Source organism: Podarcis gaigeae, assembly GCF_964106915.1.
Source record: "Podarcis gaigeae genome assembly, chromosome: 7".
In the NCBI taxonomy this organism is placed as follows: domain Eukaryota; kingdom Metazoa; phylum Chordata; class Lepidosauria; order Squamata; family Lacertidae; genus Podarcis; species Podarcis gaigeae.
Genome location: NC_139683.1, coordinates 37894729 through 37920664, shown reverse-complemented (window position 1 = coordinate 37920664; position 25936 = coordinate 37894729). Strand labels below are relative to the sequence as shown.

General features: G+C 42.0%; 1 protein-coding gene across 1 annotated transcript; it reads right to left on the bottom strand.

The window, feature by feature from the left end:
* Window positions 1-246: 246 nt before the first annotated feature.
* PENK (proenkephalin) lies at window positions 247-8462 on the bottom strand. The gene is made up of 4 exons (XM_083748819.1): window positions 8331-8462; window positions 8092-8220; window positions 6902-7042; window positions 247-1201 (listed from the first exon to the last, which is right to left on the bottom strand). The coding sequence occupies exons 3-4, from the start codon at window positions 7037-7039 to the stop codon at window positions 539-541; spliced, it is 801 nt and encodes a 266-aa protein (XP_083604945.1). The 5' UTR covers window positions 7040-7042; window positions 8092-8220; window positions 8331-8462; the 3' UTR covers window positions 247-538.
* Between the last annotated feature and the right edge of the window lie 17474 nt (window positions 8463-25936).

The following is a 25936-nucleotide window of genomic DNA, read 5'->3' as shown; positions in this document are numbered from 1 at the left end:
TACAACTCCCATGATCCCTAGCCAGCAGGACCAGTGGTCAGGGATGATGGGAATTGTAGTGCAAAGCATCTGGAGGGCCAAAGGTTGCCTGTGCCCGTTGTAGTGACTATTCACTTCAAGTTTCCTAAAATAAATTTGAAAAATTAAAATGAAAGAGAGAGAAGAGGGGAATAAATTCAATTTCACATGTGCAGAAAGAAATGAATTGTAGTGATTGCTGGGGAAAAAATACTTCAGGATATAGTATGCAGTTAGGATGAACAATTTATTGTATATACAACTAAGCAATTACGCTGTTTAAAAGAAATGGATGTGGTAATTAAAATAGATTTAGCATGAAAAGTACAACAGACAAATAAGAAGTCATTACAGAAGTTATTTGTTGACTTAAAAGAGCACAGAACTTGAAATAACAGACAGCAGGTTGCATTATAAACTAGGACAGTAAAAAACTGTACAGTACAAGCAACACATGACAATAAATTATGATCAATGAGGCAGTCTTTGATTTGGGACAAAAAGGACAAATGGAAGGTAATTAAAATCTCATAAATCCGCCATATCTTTTTTCCATCTCTGGAACCTCTTTGGAATAACTTTCTCCATCTTCATCTGAAGGAAGGAGAGAATCGGCAAAACGCTTAAGAAATCCACCATATCGTTTCTGGTAGTCCAGCCACCACTCTGGCCTCCCCACTCTTCTCATGAAGCCACCATATCTCTTTTGCAGCTCTTTGGCATCATCCTCCGATTCAGGACTGCGCTTGATGCTCCTCATGAAGCCACCATACCTCTTGATGATTTCACCATCATTCAGATCCCGATAATGCCCAGTTTCAGCATTTTCCCCTGTTCCAAGAAGCTCCTTCAGCAGATCAGAAGAATTAGCCAAGGCATCATCTTCAGCATCCTTCTTCATAAAGCCTCCATACCTTTTAGCAAGGATTTCTCCTCCATTAGGTTCCTCCTCTGGTTCTATATGATAGAGCTCATCCATCTTCTTCATGAAGCCACCATATCTTTTCATGAAACCACCATATTTTTTGGCTAGCAAATGACTCTCATCCTGTTCTTTTGGGTTGTCTCCTAGGGCACCAATGCCTTCCTGGGAAAGATCCAGTTTACTCAGTTGCAGAAGGTCTTTGCAGGTTTCCCAGGCCTTGGCAGAGGGCAACTTTCCTTCACATTCTAATGTACATGCCTGAAAAATAGTTTGATTTACAAAGTAAGAACATATTTGTGATCTCTTTTTGCCTTGTCAAAAGCAGCAATACTAGAAATCCATATGTTAGAATATAAAACCAAGTTCTTTATAATTGGGCAGGGGGGGGATGTTACAACTATCTATTTTTATCTTTCTATGAAATACTTAGCTCACTGGGAACCATTAACCTGGGTTGGCTTAGCATTGCTTTGAGATTTGTGGTGGGATTTACATTGACAAGAAGAGATGCATCATAACATTTCCCCCAAAATGCATTTATTTATTAAAGATGAAATGTATTACACGGCACAGAGCCAGAGATTGCGTGGCAATATGTAATGTTGTTACAAGAAGGGAAGCCTGACAAACCTAATGAGAGCAGATAGCAAATGTGAGTGGGCTACATGCAGTCTAAGCCCTTAACCCTTTTCTAACATTTGTTGATGGAACTACAGCTGTCTGTGGGCTGGACACATTGAGACTGGCTATCTGCATCTTAATGTAGGGTCAAATGTGTACTTGCATGTTCAGTGCAGAGGTGAAACATTTGTCCACCAAAGCAGCATGAGGTGGGGTGGGTGCCATGCCTTTTATTGTGTGGCCAACTCTGAATTTCTTTAGATTAAGAAGTCACATTAGAACCAGGAGCATCTTTTAAAAAATATTTAACAGAATTAATAATAATAATTTTTTTATACCCTGCCCATCTGGTTGGGTTTCTCCAGCCACTCTGGGTGGCTCCCAATCAAATATTAAAAACAATACAGCATTAAATATTAAAAACTTCCCTAAACAGGGCTGCCTTCAGATGTCTTTTAAAAATAGGATAGTTGCTTATTTCCTTGACATCTGATGGGAGGGCGTTCCACAGGGCAGATGCTACTACCGGGAAGGCCCTCTGTCTGGTTCCCTGTAACCTCACTTCTTGCAATGAGGGAACCGCCAGAAGGCCCTCGACACTGGATCTCAGTGAATGATGGGGGTGGAGATGCTCCTTCAGGTATACAGGACTGAGGCCATTTAGGGCTTTAAAGGTCAGCACCAACACTTTGAATTGTGCTCGGAAACATACTGGGAGCCAATACAGATCTCTCAGGACCGGTGTTATATGGTCCCGGAGGAGCTCCCAGTCACCAGTCTAGCCGCCGCATTCTGGATTAATTGCAGTTTCCGGATCACCTTCAAAGGTAGCCCCATGTAGAGCGCATTGCAGTAGTCCAAGCAGGAGATAACTAGAGCATGCACCACTCTGGCAAGACAGTCCGTGGGCAGGTAGGGTCTCAGCCAACATCTGCCAACAACAAAGCAGGTAATACATGACCTTGGGGTGGGGGCTGCTGAGCATGTGGCTGGCACAAGGCACTGATGTGAAGGGATTGGCTTTCGAAGCAGCACTTCCACACAGTGGCTGTACACCACTTCATTTGCTGGAATTTAAGTTGTTGTAAATACACGCATCATTGTGCCGGCATGCATGGCCCTCCCTATATGATTCTGGCTGTGTACTCACATAGGATGGGGATCACATGGTTGCTATACCAGCCAGTTAATACAAGTGTATTGGAAGCAAGCATCTTTTCAACAGAACCCTACATTATTCATTCAAAGGAAGGATTATTTTTTGTTTTATTTTGCATATTTAGACTACACCGTTTAGTATAACTTCCTCACAGAAGGCTTTCCAACAGGGATACATCATAGAAAGAAATAAAATCACTGTAGCACAAAAATAAATAGCCAAATGCACCAAAAAGTATTCATAAAAATCATGCCAGCACATCCATATTAAAGTGAAACAACAACAAAAAATGTCTAATACTGATAGCAAATTTCAGAATCCCCATTTAGTATATCTAACATGATGGTTGGAACACCTAGCTCATTGCTTGAGAAGTGACAGCAGTGGTTTGCAAAATGTTTTTTGAAATGTTAGTCAATATATGTGGTGTAAATTATCCAATGTATTGTCTATAGTATTACAATTCGAATAGTGTGTGCTAGTAATGAATATATCAGAGGGTTCTGATTAAAATTGTTGGTTGGATTGAAAATGGAATCTAGAGGAAAGGAGGACCCTAGACTGAGGTTTTACACTAAAAAAATATAGCAGGCACTATGTAAGGGCTGCCTGTGGCTCAGTTCTGATACAGGGGTAGCTAATACTCAGCTGCTGCCCACCCCCCATCTGCAAAATAGAAGCTGTTCATGCTTGAATAGGAATATCTGGAATAAAGTGAGTGTCCTAACAGTGACTGTAAACATCTCTTTCAGTGGGTGAGAGGATGGGGTGGGTAGGTTATTGGTTTGTTTTGGTTTTGATTATGATTATGTATTTTGTGTTTTTTATCTGGAATTCTTATATGATGAACTGTCTTGAGATCTATGGATGAAGGATGGTATACAAATGCTAATCATTATCAACACGATCTTCATCTACTATTGTTCCCAACAGAGCTGTCATTTGCATGTATAAATGAACAATCTGGAAAACAGATAGCCACTTCAAAATCCATTCCTTTTCAAAGAGTTACAGTGGTACCTTGGGTACTTAATTCGTTCCGGAGGTCCGTACTTAACCTGAAACTGTTCTTAACCTGAAGCACCACTTTAGCTAATGGGGCCTCCTGCTGCTGCTGCACCGCTGGAGCACGATTTCTGTTCTCATCCTGAAGCAAAGTTCTTAACCTGAAGCACTATTTCTGGGTTAGCGGAGTCTGTAACCTGAAGCATATGTAACCTGAAGCGTATGTAACCCGAGGTACCACTGTGCAACATATTTATATGTAGTAATTCTAGGTACCTTTTTGCCTTATGCTGTCTAACTTCCTTGGGTCCCCTCCCTCTTTTTTTTTTCTTTCAGGCAAGACAGAACAATACAATGGTTATAAACAACATAGGTTCAAATACTCACAGAACTAAAATAAATAGCCCACTTGACTTCCTCCCAAATTCAAGCACATCCCATTAATTTCAACGTGAAAAATCGAACACAAGTAATATATCATTCCGTATTAATATTTCTATTTCCTTAGTCTAGTCTTAATGAATGTGATTTATAGTGGATTATATAGTAAGGGTGATAGTATCAAACACTATAGCAGAAAGAAATGTTAAAACCAATTCTATTCATGTACAAAGTACTTCATTTAATGCCAGCTCAAACATTTTGTCAAAATATGTCATCTGTTAACAGCTTAAAATGGAAACAAATTTAGAACATGGCGTATTTAATTTGCAGTACAGCCCGCCAGTTTATAGATAATGTGCTCTGAAACATTGTTAAGAGTTGCCAGTGAGTACTGAAACAAGTGATCTGATGTGACCATACCTTTTTTACATGGATCTTTAATGTTCTTGTATGCATATTTACTCAGTCAGAAGTAAATCGCACTGTATGCAATGGGACTTATTCTCAGGGGTACAGGATTTCAACTTTATATGGTCAAAATAACGAGAGTCCTGAACTTAAATAATGCTTTTAGTTGCAAGTTCCTATGTTTCTGGATCCTTGTTACAATCCTGCAATATATGCAGTTATGAAGAAAATAATAAAGCACAACAATAAGAGCCTAACAAAATTACAGGAACCCTCTTGAACCTTGAAGAGACAAACTACCTCCATTCCCTTTGATGTACATGGAGATGAAGCAACATGGTACTTCATTTTTCCCCCCATGGAGTTGTTAAAGGTCAGTTCCCTGGTGATGCCTAATTTCCACATTCAAAAACAGTTCTGCATCTCCACTGTCTCTAGCACCCTCAGCAAAAAGATGGTGAAGGAAATTTTGGACAGGTGTGGAATATGGCTATTATAAACAAATGTCTGCTATTCTTTTGCCCCAGGCTTGCAAATGCCAGCAAGACCGAGTGCAGAGGCAGAAGCATGTTTCCCTCTGTGGCTCTCCCGCAGGTTTCCATCTAGCAGATTTGGCTAGAAATCGAAGAGTTCACTTAGGGGAGTTGAAGGACTTTTGTGCACCCCATGGGACTTCTAAAAATATTACTTTTGAAGACCAGAACCTGTGAAACATGCCACATCAAAAGCTCCCTTTGAAGCTCATCTCATTTTGGGCTGTCACAAGGCTTGGAAACCAGGTTCACATTTTCAATCAGTCATGCAATTCACTCAATGACCCTGTACTACCTAACCTATCTTAACCTAACCTAACCCAACCCAACCCCCAGGGCTGTTGTGGGGTAAAATTGAGATGGAATGAAAAAGCCATGCATGCCACCTTAGGCTCCTTGGAGAAAGGTGGTGTGTACATTTAATACCTAATTAAATAATACATTTCAAAACTGGCTTGCCATTTGGCATGGATTGCAGTTTGAGCCACCAAAATTCAAATGCCTCATGAGCAAATGGAACTAGTTGTGCATTATTATGGATCTGAGCATTAGAGTTGGAAAAGCCAAATGCCAATAATAGTTCACATGAACCCATGCAGACTGATTACGCCAAACATCTTTACCACTGAGGATCTCAAGCAGACAACACATAAACCTTCGGATATTCAGGCAAGTAATATTTGATAGAGAAGGCATACATTCTCCAGCAAAATCAAAGGCAAAGTTGAAATGGGCTCCAAAAGGAAACCATCCATTTTTGAACTGTGCCTGCTGTATTTTCATGAATCATGTTTATATGCACCTTGGCCAATTAGTTCATTGATGGTGCCTAAAGACTTACAGCAGATTAAAATAACCCGCTCCAGGAAGAGGCTACAAAACCCAAGAATGGTATTAATTATGCCACCACCATAACTCTGGGATAAGTATTGTACAGGGAGACAATAATGAACAATGGAATTGAAGTCTTCAGTGTTCATGCTGGTCTTAAAAACAATAGATTCCATATATAATTTTAGGGATGCAAACGCCCAATTTACATACTTTACGTAAGCAAAAGTAATCCTATTCCTTCTGCCTCATTTTCTATGCTCATCAATTCCATGATTACATAACCAAGCTAGATCTAGTATTTGTACAGTGAGAAATGTGGGAGTTCTCCAAGGTGCTGAACTAGCTGGTAGTGAAGTACAGAAGTGTAGCATAAACCAATATGACAGGTTTTGTGATTATTTATTATAAATTTATCAAAGAAGCATAGATAATTTAACTCTAAATAGTAAGTATTCAATATGATCTTCAGTTACACTAAGATCAGGTTTCGGGCAATCTTCTGCTAGTGGGTGAAGAAGCGCATATTTAAGCTCCTTGGAGGAAAAGTATATGTCTCTGAGGGCATATACAATTACATGCTTGTATTGCGCATTGTTAATCCAGAATAACTCATTCTCTCTGATGCTGTACTCAGGTTCATTTATACATATTGGAAGCAACACATTACACACAAACATATGTAAAAAAATTGCAATATTATTTAACAGCCCTTCAAGAATGGCTAAAGTGCATTAAGGGGTGGCTAATCTGTGTTAGAGATACACACAATTTTGACTTTTGTAATCTGATTGCACTAGCAGAGCTTTTCATGGTAATTCATCATTTCTATTTTATATTGGTTTTTCAAAATTATTCTGTTGTTAAATATTTTAAAGTTGTTGTTATTTATTATATATTGTACATTATTGTACACCACCTTGCGATAGATAGAGATGGAATGTGAGTAATAATAGGCTTCTTAATTGGCTAATAAATTAATTGGGTTCTTCAGAAACAAGCCTAAATTCTGCTTACCAGGGGGTTGATGTCTGCATGATATGCCAATCGGTGGGTGCAAGATGCACAGTCTTTGCTGCATTCTGCCTGAACTGTAAGGATGAGGCATGTGCTAAGAGCGAAGAGCAAGAAATAACATCTCAGAAGAAATGTCATGGTCTGCAAAAAGAAAAAGATAATAATTGAACTTAATCACTTGCTTCCTTGTTCAAGGCACATACACTGCGTTCCAAATTGATATGCACAAGGAAGTTTGGTGAAAGAGCACTAATCATCATACACCAATGACACCCTCTACAACCATGGATTTGAACAAATTTGCTCCATAATCAAGCAGATGCTTCCAAGAAAGAACACTGAAGACCAAAGCATTAAAATCTATTCAAGCTCTTTTAAATCTAATGTGTTAATGTTGCACGTCAGAAAGTTAGAGAGCCTATCTCTCATTCCTTAGTCCAGAGACCACATTTCTGATTTATAATTGTGCTGCTTCATTTGAACATGTAGGGTCCTGAAAGTTATCAACGGACGGAGAAGCATTTAAAAGAACTATGAGTTTCTGCCTTCCTCCAAAAATTAATTAACCTGGAATAATTACCACTCATTGGTTCTGTATACATGGTTCCTAATGCTGTTTAGAATGACATTTGACATACCTTGGGCTGGAGGGGAAATGTTGATCCTCTCTGCTACTCTTTAATCACACTGATGGCTATATCACAAGAGCACAAGTAAAGTGGGTTTATTAAATAGGTATCTAAATTGAGACACCTTGTCTAGGAGGTTGGAAGAACAGATATTGACTAGCATTGATCTTGGCCACTAGGTCAAGAGAAGGCAAGAAGACTGTGGTGTTAGTCCCATAAGGAAAGGGAGCACATCACTGGTGACAGAACAGAGTTTGATCCACGTTCATGGCAAAGTTTGCAGCACCAGCAAAAGCATGCAACCCATTCCCATGGATTTACATAGGAAGATGCCTCATACTGTTCCATCCAGCTCAGTGCTGCCAGCCTGGCTGGCAGAAGCTAACCAGGATTTCAGGCAGGAGCCCTTTCCAGCCCTACCTGGAGACACCGGGGGTGGAAACCTGAGACCTTCGAACCTCTGCACTAAGTAGAAACGAGAGTGAACATTGGGCTGCTGGAAAGAGGCTGAGGAGGAATCCCCTCCCGTCCCTCGACGCCCATCTCCCTCCGTCCCCTTACCTCTTCTCCTCGAGGGTTCCTGGCCGTTCTTCCGAAGGGAGCAGCTGCTCCGTTGAAGTTTAGAGAATCTCGCTCGGTGGTTTTTCCTTCTTCTTTTAAAAGAAGAGCGCAGATGCGGCTGTCGAGGAGCTGCGGGGAGAAAGAGAGAAAACAAAACAAGCGAGTCAAGGCATGGACGAGAGTTCAGCGCCGCGCTGCGGACAGCTCCCTCGAGGCTGGCCGGCTCCAGCAGATCTTACATGGTGGAGAAGCGAACTTCGAGGACGAGGCGCTCCTTGCCTGCCTCCTTTTCCTTTCCCGAGGCTGGTCTGTTCTGTGGGCTCGGGAGCTCTCCAGCAAAGTCAGCACCCGAGGAAGTGGAGCGAGCGACTTTATAATTAGTCAAAAAAGAGAAACGCCGAGCCTTCCCCAATCGCTTCCAGCCTCCATGTGACGCAGCACCGACGACATCCAGTAGGAGCTCCTGGCACTCTGGGGAGGGGGAGGAAGGGGGCTCTCGCACGCTGCCCGAGGCCAACAGACGACGCACGACTTTCTTGTTCCCCGGCGTGGGTGGGCAGATGAACTACTCACCGGCCGTCCCCCCATCTCCCCACCCCACCCAGAGATCCATTTCACCCCGAGGTAGCTTCCCCCCCCGTAAAAATGGATGGCGCGGGGAAGGGACACGAGTACTTCCAGTCTGCCCCTTGTGACGGGTGCACCCTTCCCCCGTGTTGAGGCCATATTTTTCTGCCCTCTAGCTGTGAGGAGTGGATGTTGGCAGGATAGATCTCTTCCCCCTTTCGAAGGCTCTGACCCTGAGTCGCCCACCGTCGAGGGAGGATGTTGGACGTGAATCAGTTCCTCAGATCATAGTGAAGGGATGCCATTGGGAACGTCACTCTGGTGCTCAACAGTTTGCCAAGCCATATTTATATGTTCATTAAAGTTATATAGCTGCCCATCAATTAGTTCATCAGTTATGTCCTAGTTATACAGCTGCTCATCGATAGCTATGAATAAATATTCCCTGGGTTAAGCTTAGAAGCAAAACGAAGCTTACAGAGGAAGCAATATTAAAAATACAACACGCAGGGATTGAAACCAACAAGGAACAGTAAAAGACAGGAGCACAATCCACCAAAAAACCACCCATGGAGATCGAATAAAACAATTCACTTAAAAGCATAAAACAATATACAGTCCAAATTTAAAACACAATTTTAAACCCTCGGTGATACAGAAGGATTTGGGGTGCAAGGTGAGTCTGTTTGGGGAGACCACTACATAGCTGAGGTACCACTCTGAAAATGACCCCTCCAAAAAGCTTGTATCTGATATATATTTCCTGCTCCACCACCCGTCCTCAAGGTTCTGTGAGTGACCCTGCACCTTGCCACCTGTGCGGTGGGAGAAGAGGGCTGGGTGGCCTCAGGCTTTCAGCCTTGTTTCCCAGCTGCTGCCACCTATGTGGCATGCCCTCCCCATACATATCCACCCCTTTCCCCCTCGGAGAGTAATTTGGGCTTTGCTTCCCAGATTCAGAGCTTTTGAACATGCCTGCCACTCACAATGTACTTGAGGACCAGAACAACCCCTGTGTGGATCCAAGCTAGTCCAAACGACAGCAGAGGCACTTGTCCAAAAGGCTGTCTGTCGCAGGCAAACTTTTGAGAACTATCCGATCCTGCTTCTGATTTAGCACTCTGGTGTCAAAACAGCCATGGTGGAGACCATCCCAATTTCACAGCTGCTTCTTGAATGGTGCATGGACACTAAAACCATCTAGTTTGCTTCCCTGTAGTATGACACAGCTTTGCATCCCCTTCAGTCCTAGCATAAATGCTTATGCCAAGCACCCATTTTATGCCAGAGCTGTGTGTAAAATTGTTACATTCTCAGGTAAACAAAGAAATGCAGTCTGTCTTCTTTGTGAAAGTATGCATAGCATGATGCTCAATATGCCTGCACTAGGTGTGTGTATGGGTGAGGAGGATGCCCAGTTCCCTATGGGAGCCCCATCCATACATTTACTGCACCTCCAAGAAACACGGGAACTGTAGTTTGTTAAGGGTGCTGGGAATTGAAGCTCTGTGAGGGGCAAACTAGAGTATCCAGGATTCTATGGGAGGGGTGTGCATGCTTTAAATGTGCTGTAAAATGTATGGTTTGTACACAGCCTTAGGAAAAGACACAAAAGTTTTCTGCTACAGAGAGTGGGGGGTGGGGAGGGGTTTCCAAACAAGGGAGCATCAGGAGGACAGTTGACTGCAGGTAAGGAGTAACTGATTTTAATAAACTTCTAACACACCTGGCTTTTCACTGTTAGAAGACAGGTTTTCTTGTTATTTAAGCAGACTCCGAGGAATTTGAACAACTCCCAGAGCACTTGCAGAGGCCCTTAAAAAGACAACCTGAAAAGCAAACATCAAGCAAGCAAGCAAGCAAGCCAGCCAGCCAGCCAGCCAGCCAGCCAGCCAGCCAGCCAGCCAGCCAACCAACCACCATCATAAATATAAAGTGTTTGAGAGCTATGAGATGTGAGCTGATCCATGGACTGAAAGATGTTTCACACATTACAGAGTAACAAAACAAAGCAAAGGTGTTACTTTCTATATGAAACAGATTTGCACATTACATTTCTAGGTGTACACCTAAAAAGGTATGTTGTTAAAAGATCCTGAAACAATTTTCAGATCAGTTATTAGTGGGAAGCAAATAAACTCAGTGCTCAGGCCGAAGCAGGATAATCCCATGAAAAGATTCTTTTCAATGTTTGTAGCAATGCAATCCCCAACAAGCAGAAGAGGTGCTTAGGGAAGACAGCATGCCCTCTCTCTTGTGTTTTAGACCACAGGTGCTTATTATTCCCCATGGGTTGTCTAATATCCCAGCCAGCTCAGTGTTTCTATATCCTGAGTGTTATAAACAATTAAATGGATCTTCACACATGGCATAGATGCTGAAAGTACAAATCCATTTGCTTAAAATAAAGCCTGTGTTTGATAACATCACTATAGTTCTTATGAAGTCTTTTAAAAGATAAGGAAATGGTCTTTAGAAAAGAAATACAATGAGGTATAATTGTTGGAGTGTCAGTCTGGGTCCTAAAAGTCTCAGGTTCACATCCCCACTGTAGCCATGGAGCTCACCTGGTGACCTTGAGAAAATCACTTTCTCTCATCTTACCTATCTCACAGGGTTCTTGTGGGGGTGAAATGAGGGCGTGCAGAAGAGAACCAACCATGTATGCTGCCTTGAGCCCCTGGAGGAAAGGCAGGAAATAAGTGTAATGAACAATCAAACAAATGAATAACCAAGCAGAAGAAGGGAAACACACCAATTTCTTGCAATTTACTTTGGAATGTATTTGACAGCATCATTTTGGTCTTTGTCCCCTCTCCCGCACTGAAATGCCTTGTCCTAGACTTCTGAAATGACTCGATTCAACAAAAAGTGGCAGGACAGATATGTTAGGTCAGCTGAAAATGGGCTCTAATATTGTTATAACGCCACTATAATGACTTTTATTGTGACTGGTCATTATCTCATATATTTCTGAGCTTTGCATAGACAAACCAGAGACTCGAAGTATTGTGACCTTTTGGCCTCACTGTTTTCATCCCACCCACCATCCATATTTATATATCAACCAACTCGGGACCACATTTCACACCTCCAATGAAGTGGGCTTCAGTTGCAAGAAAGCTTATGCCATAATAAATCTCTTAACTTTTAAAGTCCTCTGTATACATTATGCTCAGGCTATGTCTGAAAAGGTGCCACCCCCACCCAAAGGACCATAGTCACTGCCTCTGATGGCTTTGATCTGTCTTTATTAGAATCCAGGCAAATACTATGAGGAACAGATGGCTGCTGAGCCTGCTCCACAGCCGAGGAAGGGAAAAAGTGAATGTCAAGGATACAGGCAGCAGTACTGAAACAAACAAACACACGCGCAGCCAAAAGAAAATGGTTACTGGAGCATTGTGGCTAGACATTTTAGCAGAAGAAGAGAGCTATGCCATGCACTAGGAAGGAGGGTGACCAGATGCAAAAGAGAACGGGGCCCCTGCAGCTTTGATAGTTGGGTGGAAGAGGGAAGATCAGCAGGTGTAGCCCACCTTGCCAGTGACACTTGCTTTAAATTCCCTCTGAACAACCTGCAAAGGGGGTGGGGGTGGAAGCAAAAAATGAAACCAAATCATTAATGGTGTCAAGTTATAGGAAATATTGACATCAACTATGAAAGGCTCGCTGCATTATGATATTATACACAGGAGCTAGATCAGGCCAAAAGGCCTGTTTACTCCAGGATCCTGTTCTCATGGTTGCCAATTTATTTATATGCCACATAATTGCCCAGGTGGTTTCTCAGTGGATCCCAAATGGCTACGAGAAGCGGGACCTGGGCACAACAGTCCCCTCTCCATTTGTGGATCCCAACACTTTTGACTGTGGAGCTACAACACAGCTACCATGGCTAGCCTTATACTCCATGAATTTATCCAGTCCTCTTTAAAGGGTTATACCTTTCTCAGGGTCAAAGGAATGTTGCTTGTGATACTCAAAACACAATGTTGCGTGGACCCCCCTGGTTGAAATTATCAATTTGTCCCTTGACACGGAGACATTCCCAGGGGAACTGAAGGAAGCAGTGGTGTGTCCACTCTTAAAAAAAACTTCATTAGATCCCTTAGACCTATCCAATTACCGCCCAGTTTCAAATCTTCCATACCCGGGTAAGGTAATTGAGAGAGCGGTTGCTGAACAGCTTGGTAGGTTTCTGGAGGAAACATCGGCATTAGATTCATTTCAGTCCGGTTTCCGTCCTGGTTTTGGGACGGAGACGGCTCTGGTTGCCCTAACAGATGATCTCCGTAGACAACTGGATCGAGGCGGGTCAGGACTGCTGATCCTTTTAGATTTGTCAGCAGCCTTTGACATGGTCGATCATGATCTTCTGAACCACCGCCTCACAGACGTGGGGATACAGGGCGTAGCCCGTAACTGGCTGTGCTCTTTTATCTCTGGTTGGGGACAGAGGGTGGCACTAGAGAGGGAAATGTCGTCACGCCACTCCTTGGTGTGTGGAGTGCCGTAGGGCGCAATTCTCTCCCCAATGCTTTTTAACACCTTTATGCGCCCCCTTGCCCAGATTATCCGGCGCTTTGGGCTGGGCTGTCACCAATATGCTGATGACACTCAGCTCTATCTGCTGATGGATGGCCACACTGACTCGGCCCTGAACACACTGACCAGATGTTTGGAAGCTGTGGCTGGATGGTTTCGTGGGAGCCGATTGAAACTAAATCCTTCGAAGACAGAGGTCCTATGGCTAGGTCGGGATGGCATGGGGATGAGGGACCAACTCCCTTCTCTTGCGGGGGCCCAATTAGTGCCATTGCCTTCCGTTAAGAGTTTGGGTGTAATCCTTGACGCCTCCCTTTCCATGGAGGCGCAAGTTACAGCAACAGCCAAGGCGACATTTTTTCACCTTCGCCGCATCAAGCAGTTGGTCCCTTACCTTTCCCGCCCCGACCTGGCCACAGTGATCCATGCGACGGTCATCTCCAGGCTTGACTACTGTAATTCGCTCTATGCGGGGCTGCCCTTGAAGCTGTCCCAGAAACTCCAGCGGGTACAGAATGCTGCAGCGAGGCTCCTCACAGGGTCTCTGCCATGGGATCATATTCACCCAGTGCTTTTCAAGCTGCACTGGCTCCCGGTGGAGTACAGGGTCAGATTTAAGGTGCTGCTTTTGACCTTTAAAGCCCTTCACGGCCTAGGACCCTTGTACCTACGGGACCGCCTCTCCTGGTATGCCCCACGGAGAGCCTCAAGGTCCATAAATAACAACACCCTAGTGGTCCCAGGCCCTAAGGAAGTTAGATTGGCTTCAACCAGAGCCAGGGCCTTTTCAACTCTGGCTCCGGCCTGGTGGAACGCTCTGCCTCATGAGACCAGGGCCCTGTAGGATCTGATTTCTTTCCACAGGGCCTGTAAGACAGAGTTGTTCCACCTGGCCTTTGGCTTGGAGCCAATTTGATTCCCTCCCTCTCTTTTTTTCCTTTCTTTTCCTTCTCCTCCTGCGATGAGGCTACATTTTAATATTTTAATGTTCCATTATTTTAATGTTGTATTTTATTTTTGTTTTTAAGTTGTAACCATTCATCTTGTTTTATTATTGCTTGTAAGCCGCTCTGAGCCCGGCCTTGGCTGGGGAGGGCGGGGTATAAATAAAAAATTATTATTATTATTATTATTATTATTATTATTATTAAAGCTTTTGGGCTATCATGCCCTACTGAGTTAGCACAAGTTATATTCTGTTGCTCCTAAGAAAAGTATATACATATGCTGAAGCACACTGAGCATTTCTTAAAGTTTCCTATTACGATGCTTTCTCTTTCCCACCTTTTTCTCCCGTCAGAACAGAGATGAAAAGAAAAGTCTCACTTCATTTTGTCCTCACTGCCATAGGCACCTCTTGAGTGTACTGTATACCTTGCATCCGATCTGCATTATTCTCAGCCAGACTCGCTCACTAGAGGGCACTCACTTCCTTGCAGGAGCTTTTGAGAACCCTGTTCTTAAGAGCAAAGAGCGTTTGTTTATTAAGCACTGGCACTGGTTCAGAATGATGCAGTAAGGAACAAGTTTGGGTCATTGTTAATAATATTTGTAGGTGCAAGGGCATGTATACTTCAAGGAGCAAGGCGATAAGTCAATAGTACAGCACATGATTTAGAGGTCCCAGGTTTTATCATCATAATGGCATTAAATGATCCCAGATAGCAGGACCTGTCTAAGACACAGGAGAATCACAACACTGAAGATATTGAGGCAGGTAGACCAATGGTCTTCTGGTACTGAAGATAGATGGACCAAGGATGTGATTCTCTCTATACAAGGCAGTGTCAAGTGTTCATAGAAACACATGTACAGTATGTATTTCTATACAGAAAACTCTTCTATACAAAGTCTGCTATTGGTTCATCTAACCCAATAGAGCCTACTCCAATTGTCTGTAGCACTATCATTCGACTTTCCCAATAATTTACAATCTGATTGAATTGGGCTTCAAATTACAGGCTCGGTTTAGAATGGAATATATTGAGGTAAGAGCCGCCCCATTCATTTCACGGGGGCTTCTGTAGAACTTCCCAGAGTACCATAGCCAAACATCTCTTATTATGAATTCTTCTTGTTTAAAATAGACATTGTTATTGATAAAATATAATGTATATGTTACATAAGATTATTAAAATGGGGGAGGGGGGGAATGTAGTTCAAAAATTCTGTATGGCAATATCAGGGGCAAGGGAAAAGCTACTTTTTCCAGCCAGTTCAATATACATATAATAGATGATACATAACTGTACTTCAAATATATTTTCTGCAGACAATAAAGCAGCATTCTTTTATTTCCATTTCATGAAGATAGTTACACAGAAAAATGAGCCTCAGCTTGTAAATGCTTTTTGCAAAAGAATGAATATTGCAGATAACAAAAAATATATCCACATTGTATATGATTTCCTTGGTAAAAACAATATTTGCCATCATGATAAATTGCATTTTGGGTTTTATACACAGGAGGAGAAATACTGAAAACAACTGTGGGAAAACCTGACAACGTGTTTTCTTTCTTATTTGGATTCCAATGACTGAGGAGATGGCACCCTTATAAAATGAAGGCATGCCTAACATCAATGTTCCCATTACTCCCATGAGATGCTGTATTATATTAACAAACAGAAGATGTGATAGGCTTATATATTACATATTCTTTCAGGCTGCAATCCTATACACACTTATCTGGAAATAAGTTCCATTGAACTCAGAGAGTTGACATGTACAAGACTGCACTGTTTGTATGTTGTATGTACAACATATTGTATGTAAAACATTAGTGTTCATATATTCAGAAATATTTTTAAAAGGAAGGTAGTGGTTTTCGATTATTCTGTTGAGATGATTAGGGAGTCCAGATCTGAAGATACATTGGGCACTCTCATTGTCTGAGGAGCAATGATGTCTATATTGGAGGCAGTATGTTTCTGAATACCAGTTACTGGGAATTAGAAGTTGGGAGAGCAGGGATGGATCTACTAGGAAACTAATGGAGATGAAACTTCAGGGCTCCTATTTCCAGAGGGGCCCCATAAGCAATTTTAGCCCACATTTTTTTTTTTAAATAAGTCTAGTAGACCAAATTAGTTTCGAACGACTCAAATTGATTATTATTTTGTTGTATATATTTCAACAATCACAAAGTTTGACACACAGTGGCACAGTTGTGGTGATCTGTTGTGGAACACCCCCCCCCCGAATAACATAACAGTCGTTAGCCAGATCTTGTTGCTGATTGTGAAAAGGCCCTCATGACAGCTCAAGCTTTGGGACCCCCAAAATGTAGGTCCACCACTGGGAGAGAGCACACTTGCACTTAAGTCCTGATTGTAAACTCCCCATAGGCATCTGGTTGGCCCCCCTGAGAATAGCGTGCTGGACTAGATGGGCTACATAGTCTAAACCCCTGCTTGATGCAGGGAATCTAGAGCTAGGGCACTCCCAATGGATGCCCAGCCTCATCCAGTTGTGCAGCCCAAATCCTAATCCCAGCAGTTCCATCGTCAAACTGCTGTTGTTCCTAATGCTCAACCATAATCTGCCCTCCTGTAATTTAAGACCATGAGAACTTGGGACAGTAGAGGACAGGATTATTCTATGTAACACCCCTTCAGGTATTTGAAGAGAAGACCAGTATAAGTGTGTAGGGATAATACACACCTTCAGTCAGTAGAGCACGAAGCTCTTAAACACAGGGTTGTGGGTGTGAGCCCCACTTTGGGCACAAGATTCCTGCATTGCAGGAGGTTGGGCTATCAGAGTCCATTTCAATTCTACGCTTTTATGATTCTAAGCAGCTAGATGTCTGTTCTGAGACAAAAATGATACTCTCTCCCCAAACACTGGGGAGGCTAGACAGGATAAAGGATCAAGCAGTAAACTTGCAGACAACCTAAGCTCCTTTCCCATTGGGATTCTCTTTCTCTGCTAAGGCCAGAACAATAGTTAGTAATCCTACCTAAAATGTATATTGAGTACAATGCAGCATTCTTCCAATGATTATTGATCAAAATTTGGCAATTGACCTGCTAGTATGTATGTTTCTGCTCTGGAACTTTCCATACTCTGACAATGGGTCCTTTGTCTTCACTCTAGATACCTTATATAAACAGGCACACCATTATATAAACACATACAAAAGATTTCAATATAAATATTGAGAGCCAAATTAAAAACCAGTGACTAAGTTTACATTGCAGCTTAATTTATTGATGAACGTATTTCCAGTTAACAAAGAGCACTTGAGTTTTAATGGTCAGAATACAGTTTGAGTTTGCATACAGAAACATTAATTATTTTAAACCCAAAGGCATTTATTCCTTTTAATATATATATATATCTCAGCAAACTAAAAGCTGTAATTCTGAGAAGGGAAAAGGATTTATGAAATGTATTACTTTGTATAATGCAGGAGTCAAAGGATTAGTGGGAAATTAAGGATAAGATTGTGGTTGTGAGTGAAAAAGCACTATTGAATAGCATAAACAATGGGATTAGAGTGTCAGCTGGGATATTTATCCAGCTTCACACAAAATGCTCTTTCATGCTGCTACACATACCTACACAGTGTATGAAGAGAACATCATGCATCCTCTTAAATGTGTTTGTGGGTGGTGGGCTTATTGGTTTGTTTGCTCTTCTTGTTTGCTCTTTTATTTTTATGCTGTGAACCACCTTGAGATCTTCATATGAAGGGTGGCATAATAAAACTAACTAACTAACTAACTAACTAACTAACTAACTAACTAACTAGTGATCTATCTTCTGGAGATAAACCTTAAAATCAGCTACGTTCACTTCAGTTCCTTGGATATCGATTCATGCCATGCTACCCATTAAAGTGAAGAAACAGACTGATAAAACTAAACCTCATTTTGATTCAATACAACCTTAACAGATTGTGCACTTAGGCAGGAAGAACCAGAACCAGCTATAGGACAGTGGAATTGACTCCTTCAGGAGGTTGTGGACTCTAATTCACTGGAAGTTTTTAAGCAGAGGTTGGAAGGCCATCTGTCTTGGATGCTTTAGTTGAGATTCCTGCATAGCAAGGGTTTGGACTAGATTACACTTGAGATCCCTTCCAACTCTACAATTCTATGATACCCAGACGAAGTTGCTTGCTACAGAACTGGCCCAGCAGAGAAAGTGATGGAGTACAGCTTGTCATCTACATATCATAACTGTAATCACAATCATCAAGGATCTATAGCTCATCTTGGACAATTGATACACCAAGTTAAGTCTTAGATAGTAGGGTTGTGCAATTACTTCGGATAATGACCAGATACTGAACTGAAGCACTTGCTTTGGATGTATTTGGAATGGTTCATGTCTGAAGCAGTCCAAAGCAAATAAGGCTGGTCCTGAAGTTTCAGGCTAGTTTCAGAGGGTTGTTAGTTTCAGTTTTGCATTAGCCCCAAACTGATACAATATTGAACCTCCAACAGGTGAGCTTCTTAGACCATGTGTGGGGGAACCTTTGGCCTTCCAGGAGTTGCTCAATTCCCATTAGCTACAGCAAGCATGACCAGGGATGGTGGGAGCCATTGGTGCCAACTCCCTGGGGCCCTGTGGACCCAAGCACCCACAAAATTCCAGATGAAGGGGCCAAGCACCCACAAATTTCAGTGCCAGGGCCATGCATGCAGTGCCAGGGCCATGGTTGCAGGGCCAAATTGGCACTCCACCAACAACTGGAGAGAAAAAGGTTTCCCACACTTGTCTTGGACAAACAATCCTCACCTAGTTGTCGGAAACTGGGAGACTTCTTCACCTCAGTATGCCTAAAAATTCCATCCAGTCTTTAATTTATTTAAAGGTATATTCTTTCTTTAAAGCAAGCTGAAACTTTAAACAAAACTTTTGCACTGCACTCCCCCTCCATCCTTATTAGCCTGAAATTTGGTAGATTTCATCTCCTCAGAAGTTTAATTATAGCAGAGGGTTGGCAAAAAATGCAATAGGTGCTGCAGTTAAGTGTGTGGAAAGGACTGCAGCCTAAATATTTACAACCGCCTGACAAAAATATTGTAAACATATTTTTAAAGAAAAGACAAGTAAAACACAGTTCATCAACCGTATCTTGGTTTTAACAAAGTTCTTGACATTCTACAAAGACTTGAAAGGTGTGAATTAAAAGACTTTGTTGTACAAGGTAGAGATGTTTAATTACATTTACGTTAAAACCCCCCCACATCATTTCAAAAATAGCATGGCAACATTGAATAAGTAGATCAATGATGGTTTTAGGATTGAGGGTACCTTTTTCCAGTGTTGAATTTTTAAATGGCAGAAGTTTCTTTCAGCAATACAGATTTCATTTCCCCCCAGCAAAGTTCACTGATCGCCTACGCTATTCACTGTTATAATGAGAAATGTACTCAAGGTGGCACAGTGTACGTGCATAGGTTACATGTTGCTGTACTGTTGATCACTAGACCTGCTCAGCTCATGATATATGACCGTTCAACACTTATTGTTTACCGCTTATGAAAAGACAAAACACGAACAGTGTGACAGCCTGGGTATGCTATGAAACACCCTTAACTCAATGTTCTTCCCTATGTACTGCTGCGTAAGAAGCCACCTGGGGATTAATGTTCTCATGGTAACGCTCAGGTGACAGAGGCTGAAAACAAAGTCACTGAGAAATTCTCAGTTATCACTGAAAGTGGCTCAGATGGTTGCTGTAGGATTGTATCATAAGGTTTATTATGCTCATCAACTTACATATATGGCCATGACTCCCTAGAAAGAAAAAGAAACTCTTGCCACTGGGACTGAAGGCTATCAGATGGCTCCCTTCAACACCCAGGTCAGCACTGGTTGCATGGGTTCTGAGGGATCATAATGGAGCATGGCAAGTGGGGGGAAGCTGGTCTGGCACATCATGTACTCACCTCAAAAAAATGCAATTACATTACTTGAAGTGAGTCACTAATGTGTTGGCAGCAATGATAATTCCAGCTCTTCCTTCAAACCCAAACGGCTGAATGGCAGGAAGGAAAGTACAAAAAGAGCCCTATGCTAGCTAAGAAGCAGATTGTTCTGGAGCAATGTTTAGCATGCACTGGATTACAGGCAATTTCCTTGCCTGTAGGAATGACACGGTCACAACATAGAAAGTGGTGCTGAAAGCAGTTTGATAGGCAAAGAAGAAGAAAATAGTTCTTTTGATTCCAAATATTGCAGTATAGTCCCCGTGACAGACTTCCAGAGGGAAGTCATTACATAAGGCATTCCATATGTCAGCTGGACTTTGCCCATTTGCTGTCATGCCACTTGGTTTTAATAGCAGTCCAGTCAAAGGTTAATGGGGTTTGTGCTGAAAGCTCTCAGGGTTTCAAAACAGTTTACCTTGCTGATAGCATTGCGTATAGTGCAGGGATATGGCACCCAGGAAAGGTTTCAGTAAATATCCCCATAGAAATCCACAGTGTGCAAAGCACAACTTGTTCTTCCTGTTCAGCCCCTGTTTGCACTAACTCACCCTCTCCTACACTAAGCATACCCCACTGAATTGCCCACATACCATTGGATGCCAGGATAGGACACCCTCCTTCTCTCCCTCCTTTCTGGTGGTGCAGAGTTTTTTTCTCTGTAAGAAGCAGTGGCTGATGTAGGTGACTTTGCCCCATTGATAGGAATGGTTGATTGGAGGCATGCCTGCACCATTTTGTGGTCCTGTCTCATTTGCTACTTTCTTTAGACATGTTAACCTTCTTGTGACCAATGCCTGCGGAATCTCTGATGCCCATTTGGAATTTCTTAACATTCCAAATGTACCAAATGGCCCCAAAGGATGGCAACCTCTGGTGTAGTGCAACATCCAAATAACATCTAAGATGGTGGGCCAAATTGGATGTTATTTTCTCTGTAATCCAGACCATTGTGTAGATGGGAGGGTTGGCATGCCAGCCTAGCACATGCACAGTCTTAACTTTTGACTTCCATGGCCATTCATGTAGAGAGAACATATCCAAATATGACCCAGATGCATAAAATTCAATGCACTAAGCCCAAAACCACATGGTTAATTACTGGATGCTTTCCTTGAGAACTGCACAAGGAGAAATCAATAGTGGTGGGTCTTTGGAAGCTGCCTGCCCCTGCTGACTGACTGCTGTGGATTGTTGCATACACGTTTATAAGAGGCACATTGCAGGCTTGTTCTTTAAAATATCAACCAATCAATCACATTTCTTAGATCACTGCAGTCTACGGGAGAGGTTCTCTTGCAAGTTCCAAAGATCTTAGAAACCCCCTTTGCAGTAACTTGTAGCAGGGATTTTAGTGTGGCAGGCCCTGCTCTGTGAAAGATGACAGGTGCCCACTGTCTGCACTTTCTGGAAACAATTGAAGACATACCTTTTCTGACAGGCTTTCGCAGCTGGATACAAGAGCCCTTACCACAAGTTTCCATTTGTTATGGCTTTAGTCTTGTTATAAATTTACTAGCTGTTTTGTGCTATTAATGGTTTTTAACCATTTTTGTGTAAATCGCCTTGAGACAGTTGCATAGGAGGCGATAAATAATTCAGTGGTGGTGGTGATGATGATGTGCCAAGGACCTGACCTGATGGGTAAGAAAAGGCTGATCTCTATGTGTCAGTTGGGGTAAGCAACATCTACAGTGCTATCTGTGTGGTTGTCATTTTAATCTTCAAGCAGATCATAATGCTTTAAAATGGATGGCACAAATGAAAGACTCGAGTTCTTGAATTACTCACTGATGTCTCTCATTGCAGCTGTATGATTTTACTATAACTCACAGGCCAGCAAAATGAATTTTTTGGCTGGTTTCCCTTTTCAGTTCCAGAAGGCATTCCTGATGATACTTTAGTGAAGAATTAATGTATTGTTTTGACAGAATTCCGAAATGTATTCACTGAGAATGATTGTATTTGTAATTTGTACGCACTTGTTTAGTGGCTTTTAATATTGTATAATGTAGTGTGTTTAATGGGTTCTGTGATGAATGCCTTGGATACTGGCACACTCTGAAAGGAGAGCTGGTGTTAACGAGGGGCATGAATGATGTGGCACAGCAGAGCTAGCCCAGGACTCAACAGGAAGAAGAGCCGCTTGGGGGGCGAGCCACTGCTGAGTCAGATATGCAGATCAAAATATTACAGCGTGGAGTGTTCTTGTTTCAGCCGGGGCCAACGCAAGACATTTTGCTGCCTGTGGTGAAAGACAAGATTACCCCTCCCACACACATTTCATGTACAGCAACTGACTGGACTAGCAGTTGAATTTCATTTCAATGTTGGCAACAGAATAGCATCCCCCACCATACCAGAAGGAAGCAGGCTAGTTATGGAGTGTGGGACAGGCCTCTTGTCCAATAGAAGTATGCAGCCAAGGGGCGAAGAAGAAGAAGAAGAAGAAGAGCTGAAGGGACTCCCCCCTCTGCCTTCTGAATCCCCAGCACTTTTTGCCTGACATGTTTGCCTCACCCTTTCTACTGAAAGGGTCAGCCCTGGTTGTAGCTGCCATGCCATCTTCCAGGCTATTCCATTTCCCCTTCCCCTTTCAACAGGCAACATTCTGAGCATACCTTAGTCCTCACTGGACTGTTTTAGCCTTCCCCTTTATGTTATTTTTCTTTTTGTACTTCTGCAAACCATGGTTGGTGCTCTCTTTGATTGTATAACAACCCACAGACAAATAATGCATTTGCTACTATATGGGATAATGTGATATGTTAAAGGCACGGAGCCTGTTATCTCTGCGAAGGGCAAAGCTGTAGTGAAGTACAGACCTCTGCCTGCAAGGAGATGCATCGCTGCACTGAGAAAGGCGATGCCAAGCGGATTGTCAATGACAATTGGCAAAAGCTGTGTCAGAGCATTCAACTCACTGCTGACAGTGGCAACACTCATGCAACATATGAAGGCCATGAAGAAAGCCCTTGCACTAATGGTCAGGAAAACTGCACCACTGAAAACCTTGTCAAGAGAGACACAATACAAAGACACAATTCATTCTTCTTATTTTTTAAAAAAGTTAAAACAATAAAAAGAAACTACAGTGGTATCTCTGGTTAAGAACTTAATTCGTACCGGAGGTGCATCCTTAACCTGAAACTGTTCTTAACCTGAGGTTCCACTTTAGCTAATGGGGTCTCCTGCTGCCGCCGCACCGCCGGAACATGATTTCTGTTCTTATCCTGAAGCAAAGTTCTTAACCCGAGGTACTATTTCTGGGTTAGCAGAGTCTGTAACCTGAAGCATTTGTGACCCAAGGTACCACTGTACATATGTAGTGTAAATACAACTGAGGATAAATAGACCTTTAAAGGTTTCTAGGGTTTTAGCAAAGGAAATGGTAACAGATGTCCAATATGAACACACTGTACAAATCTATTAGACCGTTATCTTGAAGAAAAACAAACAGAAAAACAAACAGATAACCAAGATGAAAAGATGCAAGTAATTTAATAAGTGGGGTCCACAATTCCACCCCCCCTTGCAGTTCATGTATTTTGTGTCTATTTTCTCTTTTGTTACATCTGAGAGATGGTGAATAGGTTTTTACCTCCACCAGTGGGTGGGTTTACCCTCACTACTGGGGTGAAGCTAAATACGCATGCTTCCCACATTAAGTTTAATACTTCAATGCTGATCCACGAAATGTTCTGTTGTGCCCGTATAAAAGCCACCCTGGCAGCTGGGGTGTCAGACTGAGCAGATGAATGCCTGGGAAGAGCACCAATTCATAAGCATGACTTGCCATGCCTCTGTATGACAATTATTTCAAGCATTTGCCATTGACTCAGCGTAAGTGCTTGTGTCCCAGGAAAGATGCAACTTGAGCATCAGGACTCATCTTTTCTGATCTACTAAATGACACAAGAATTGGTAGAATATAATCTATCGCTAGAGCTTCTTCCTCCCCCATTGACTACTGGCGGAAAGAGACTTAAATAATCCAGGTCACACTTTTTAAAATCGCGGACACCCTCAGATGTCCAAGTAGCTGCTGATGCCTCTCTCTTCCACAAGTATTCCATCCAGTCCCTGCAAATCCCAAACAGTACTGTGATCCATCTGTTTAGTTAGAGACCAGTAGTTCCATCTGTGATCTTGGAGATGTGGGTGGTCCCTACAGTATTTTCTTGTTGTCCTTGGAGACCTGCCTATTCATCTGGCTTCTCTTTAGTTCTAGTTGCCCGGCTGCATTGAAATATAAACAGTGTACAAAACCAAAAGCAACCTCAGGAATATGGCTCAATGTAGCATAAGCATAGTCATTTTTACAGCTCTGGAGAAGGAGAAAAATGGTATGACTGAACACATTCAGAAAGCCAGATATCAGTCAGTTCAAGAACACAAAGTGAAAATAATTTTTTTTTAAAAAAGAGTTAACAGAGAAAGTAATTAGAAAGAATGAGAAAAAAATCCAAAATCTGCAGTTGGGAAATACTTCTAATAGGGTCATCTGAAATGTTACAAAATGAGTAAGATTTCAATGTCTCAAAGATCTTCATCAGGCTTGATGTTAAGTAAAATGGAGGGTGTGGGAAGAGAAAAGGATTGCTTGCTGTGGAAGTTTGCTGTACTCTTGTGTGCAACCATGTATGCTGGCTCCATCTGTATTGTCCCATCCCTTGGGGATGTGGAGGGAGCAACAGTCAAATTGGGTAGCATTATTTAGTAGTTGCAGGGACTGTAACTCTAAAAAAACAAAATTCCATTTTTAGGTGGTTGAAGGCCATCGTTCTCCCACTTTTAGGATTCTGCTACTGCACAACTACCGGTAATTTTAAATTCTTGAAGGCAACGAAAAGGCAGAAGAAGCTGTCTTGGTCTGTTCAGAAAAATTCCACACGGACTGGGTGGGAAAAAGTTTATTATTACTTTTTAAAAAAAGAATGTGCAAACTGCTGTGAGTCTCTGGGCTCCACTATTTTCCAAACCATAGCAAGTGGGCTTGGTTACATATCTAATAATTAAAACAGAAATCCTGGATCAAAAAGAAGCCGTGCATTTTCACACTAAAGTGTGCAGTGCATCTCTGTGCTATTCCCAGAGGTCCCTTCCTTATACAGTCTCTTTCTCCTCCAGAAACACCCTATATTTACAAACATAGTTACAAACATGTTGCAAGTTTCTTATATTTACATCTTGTTTTAGCATGCACTGGTCACCAAGGAACCATTACCATCTACCAGAAACTTTTGGAAAAAATTGTTTTAGGAAGTTATCACTGTGGACTCTCATAATCTCATGTAAAAGATCAGCATACCCGATAATGACTTTAAGAAACATTCCAGAACACTGTTTCTACAAGTGTTCTACAGCAGATGTGAAACTGTTATAAACTGAACATTTTTTTAAAAAAAAGCATACACAAAAAGGAAAAATGTTCCCATTAACTGTTGCTAAATTATAATGGAACAAAATTTGCTTTCCAGTCCCATGAATACTAAGCAAGTTTGTTATGATTAGAGCTACAGTATTACAATGAGCTCTAAATGTTATTCATAATAATAGGCCACAAAGGAAAGTGCTTATCACTTGTGCATTGCTTTAATTGTATATGGCAGCCGTGGTTAAATATGAATGCATATATAAGCAGCCTTTCCTAGTGGTGAAAATAATAATGTATAGCAAAATTATAGGCAACGTCATAGACCTAAATAACATGACACTTCCATTCCTTAATGTACTATAATTTTAAAGATATTCTCCAGCAACTTTTGCTGATATGCATTGCACAC

Bases quoted from the DNA above. Each gene is read 5' to 3' on its own strand.
- PENK (XM_083748819.1), bottom strand. From the start codon at position 7,039: ATGACATTTCTTCTGAGATGTTATTTCTTGCTCTTCGCTCTTAGCACA. The intron at 1,202-6,901 runs GTAAGCAGAATT...ACTATTTTTCAG, and splicing joins ATGCAGACATCAACCCCCTG to GCATGTACATTAGAATGTGA.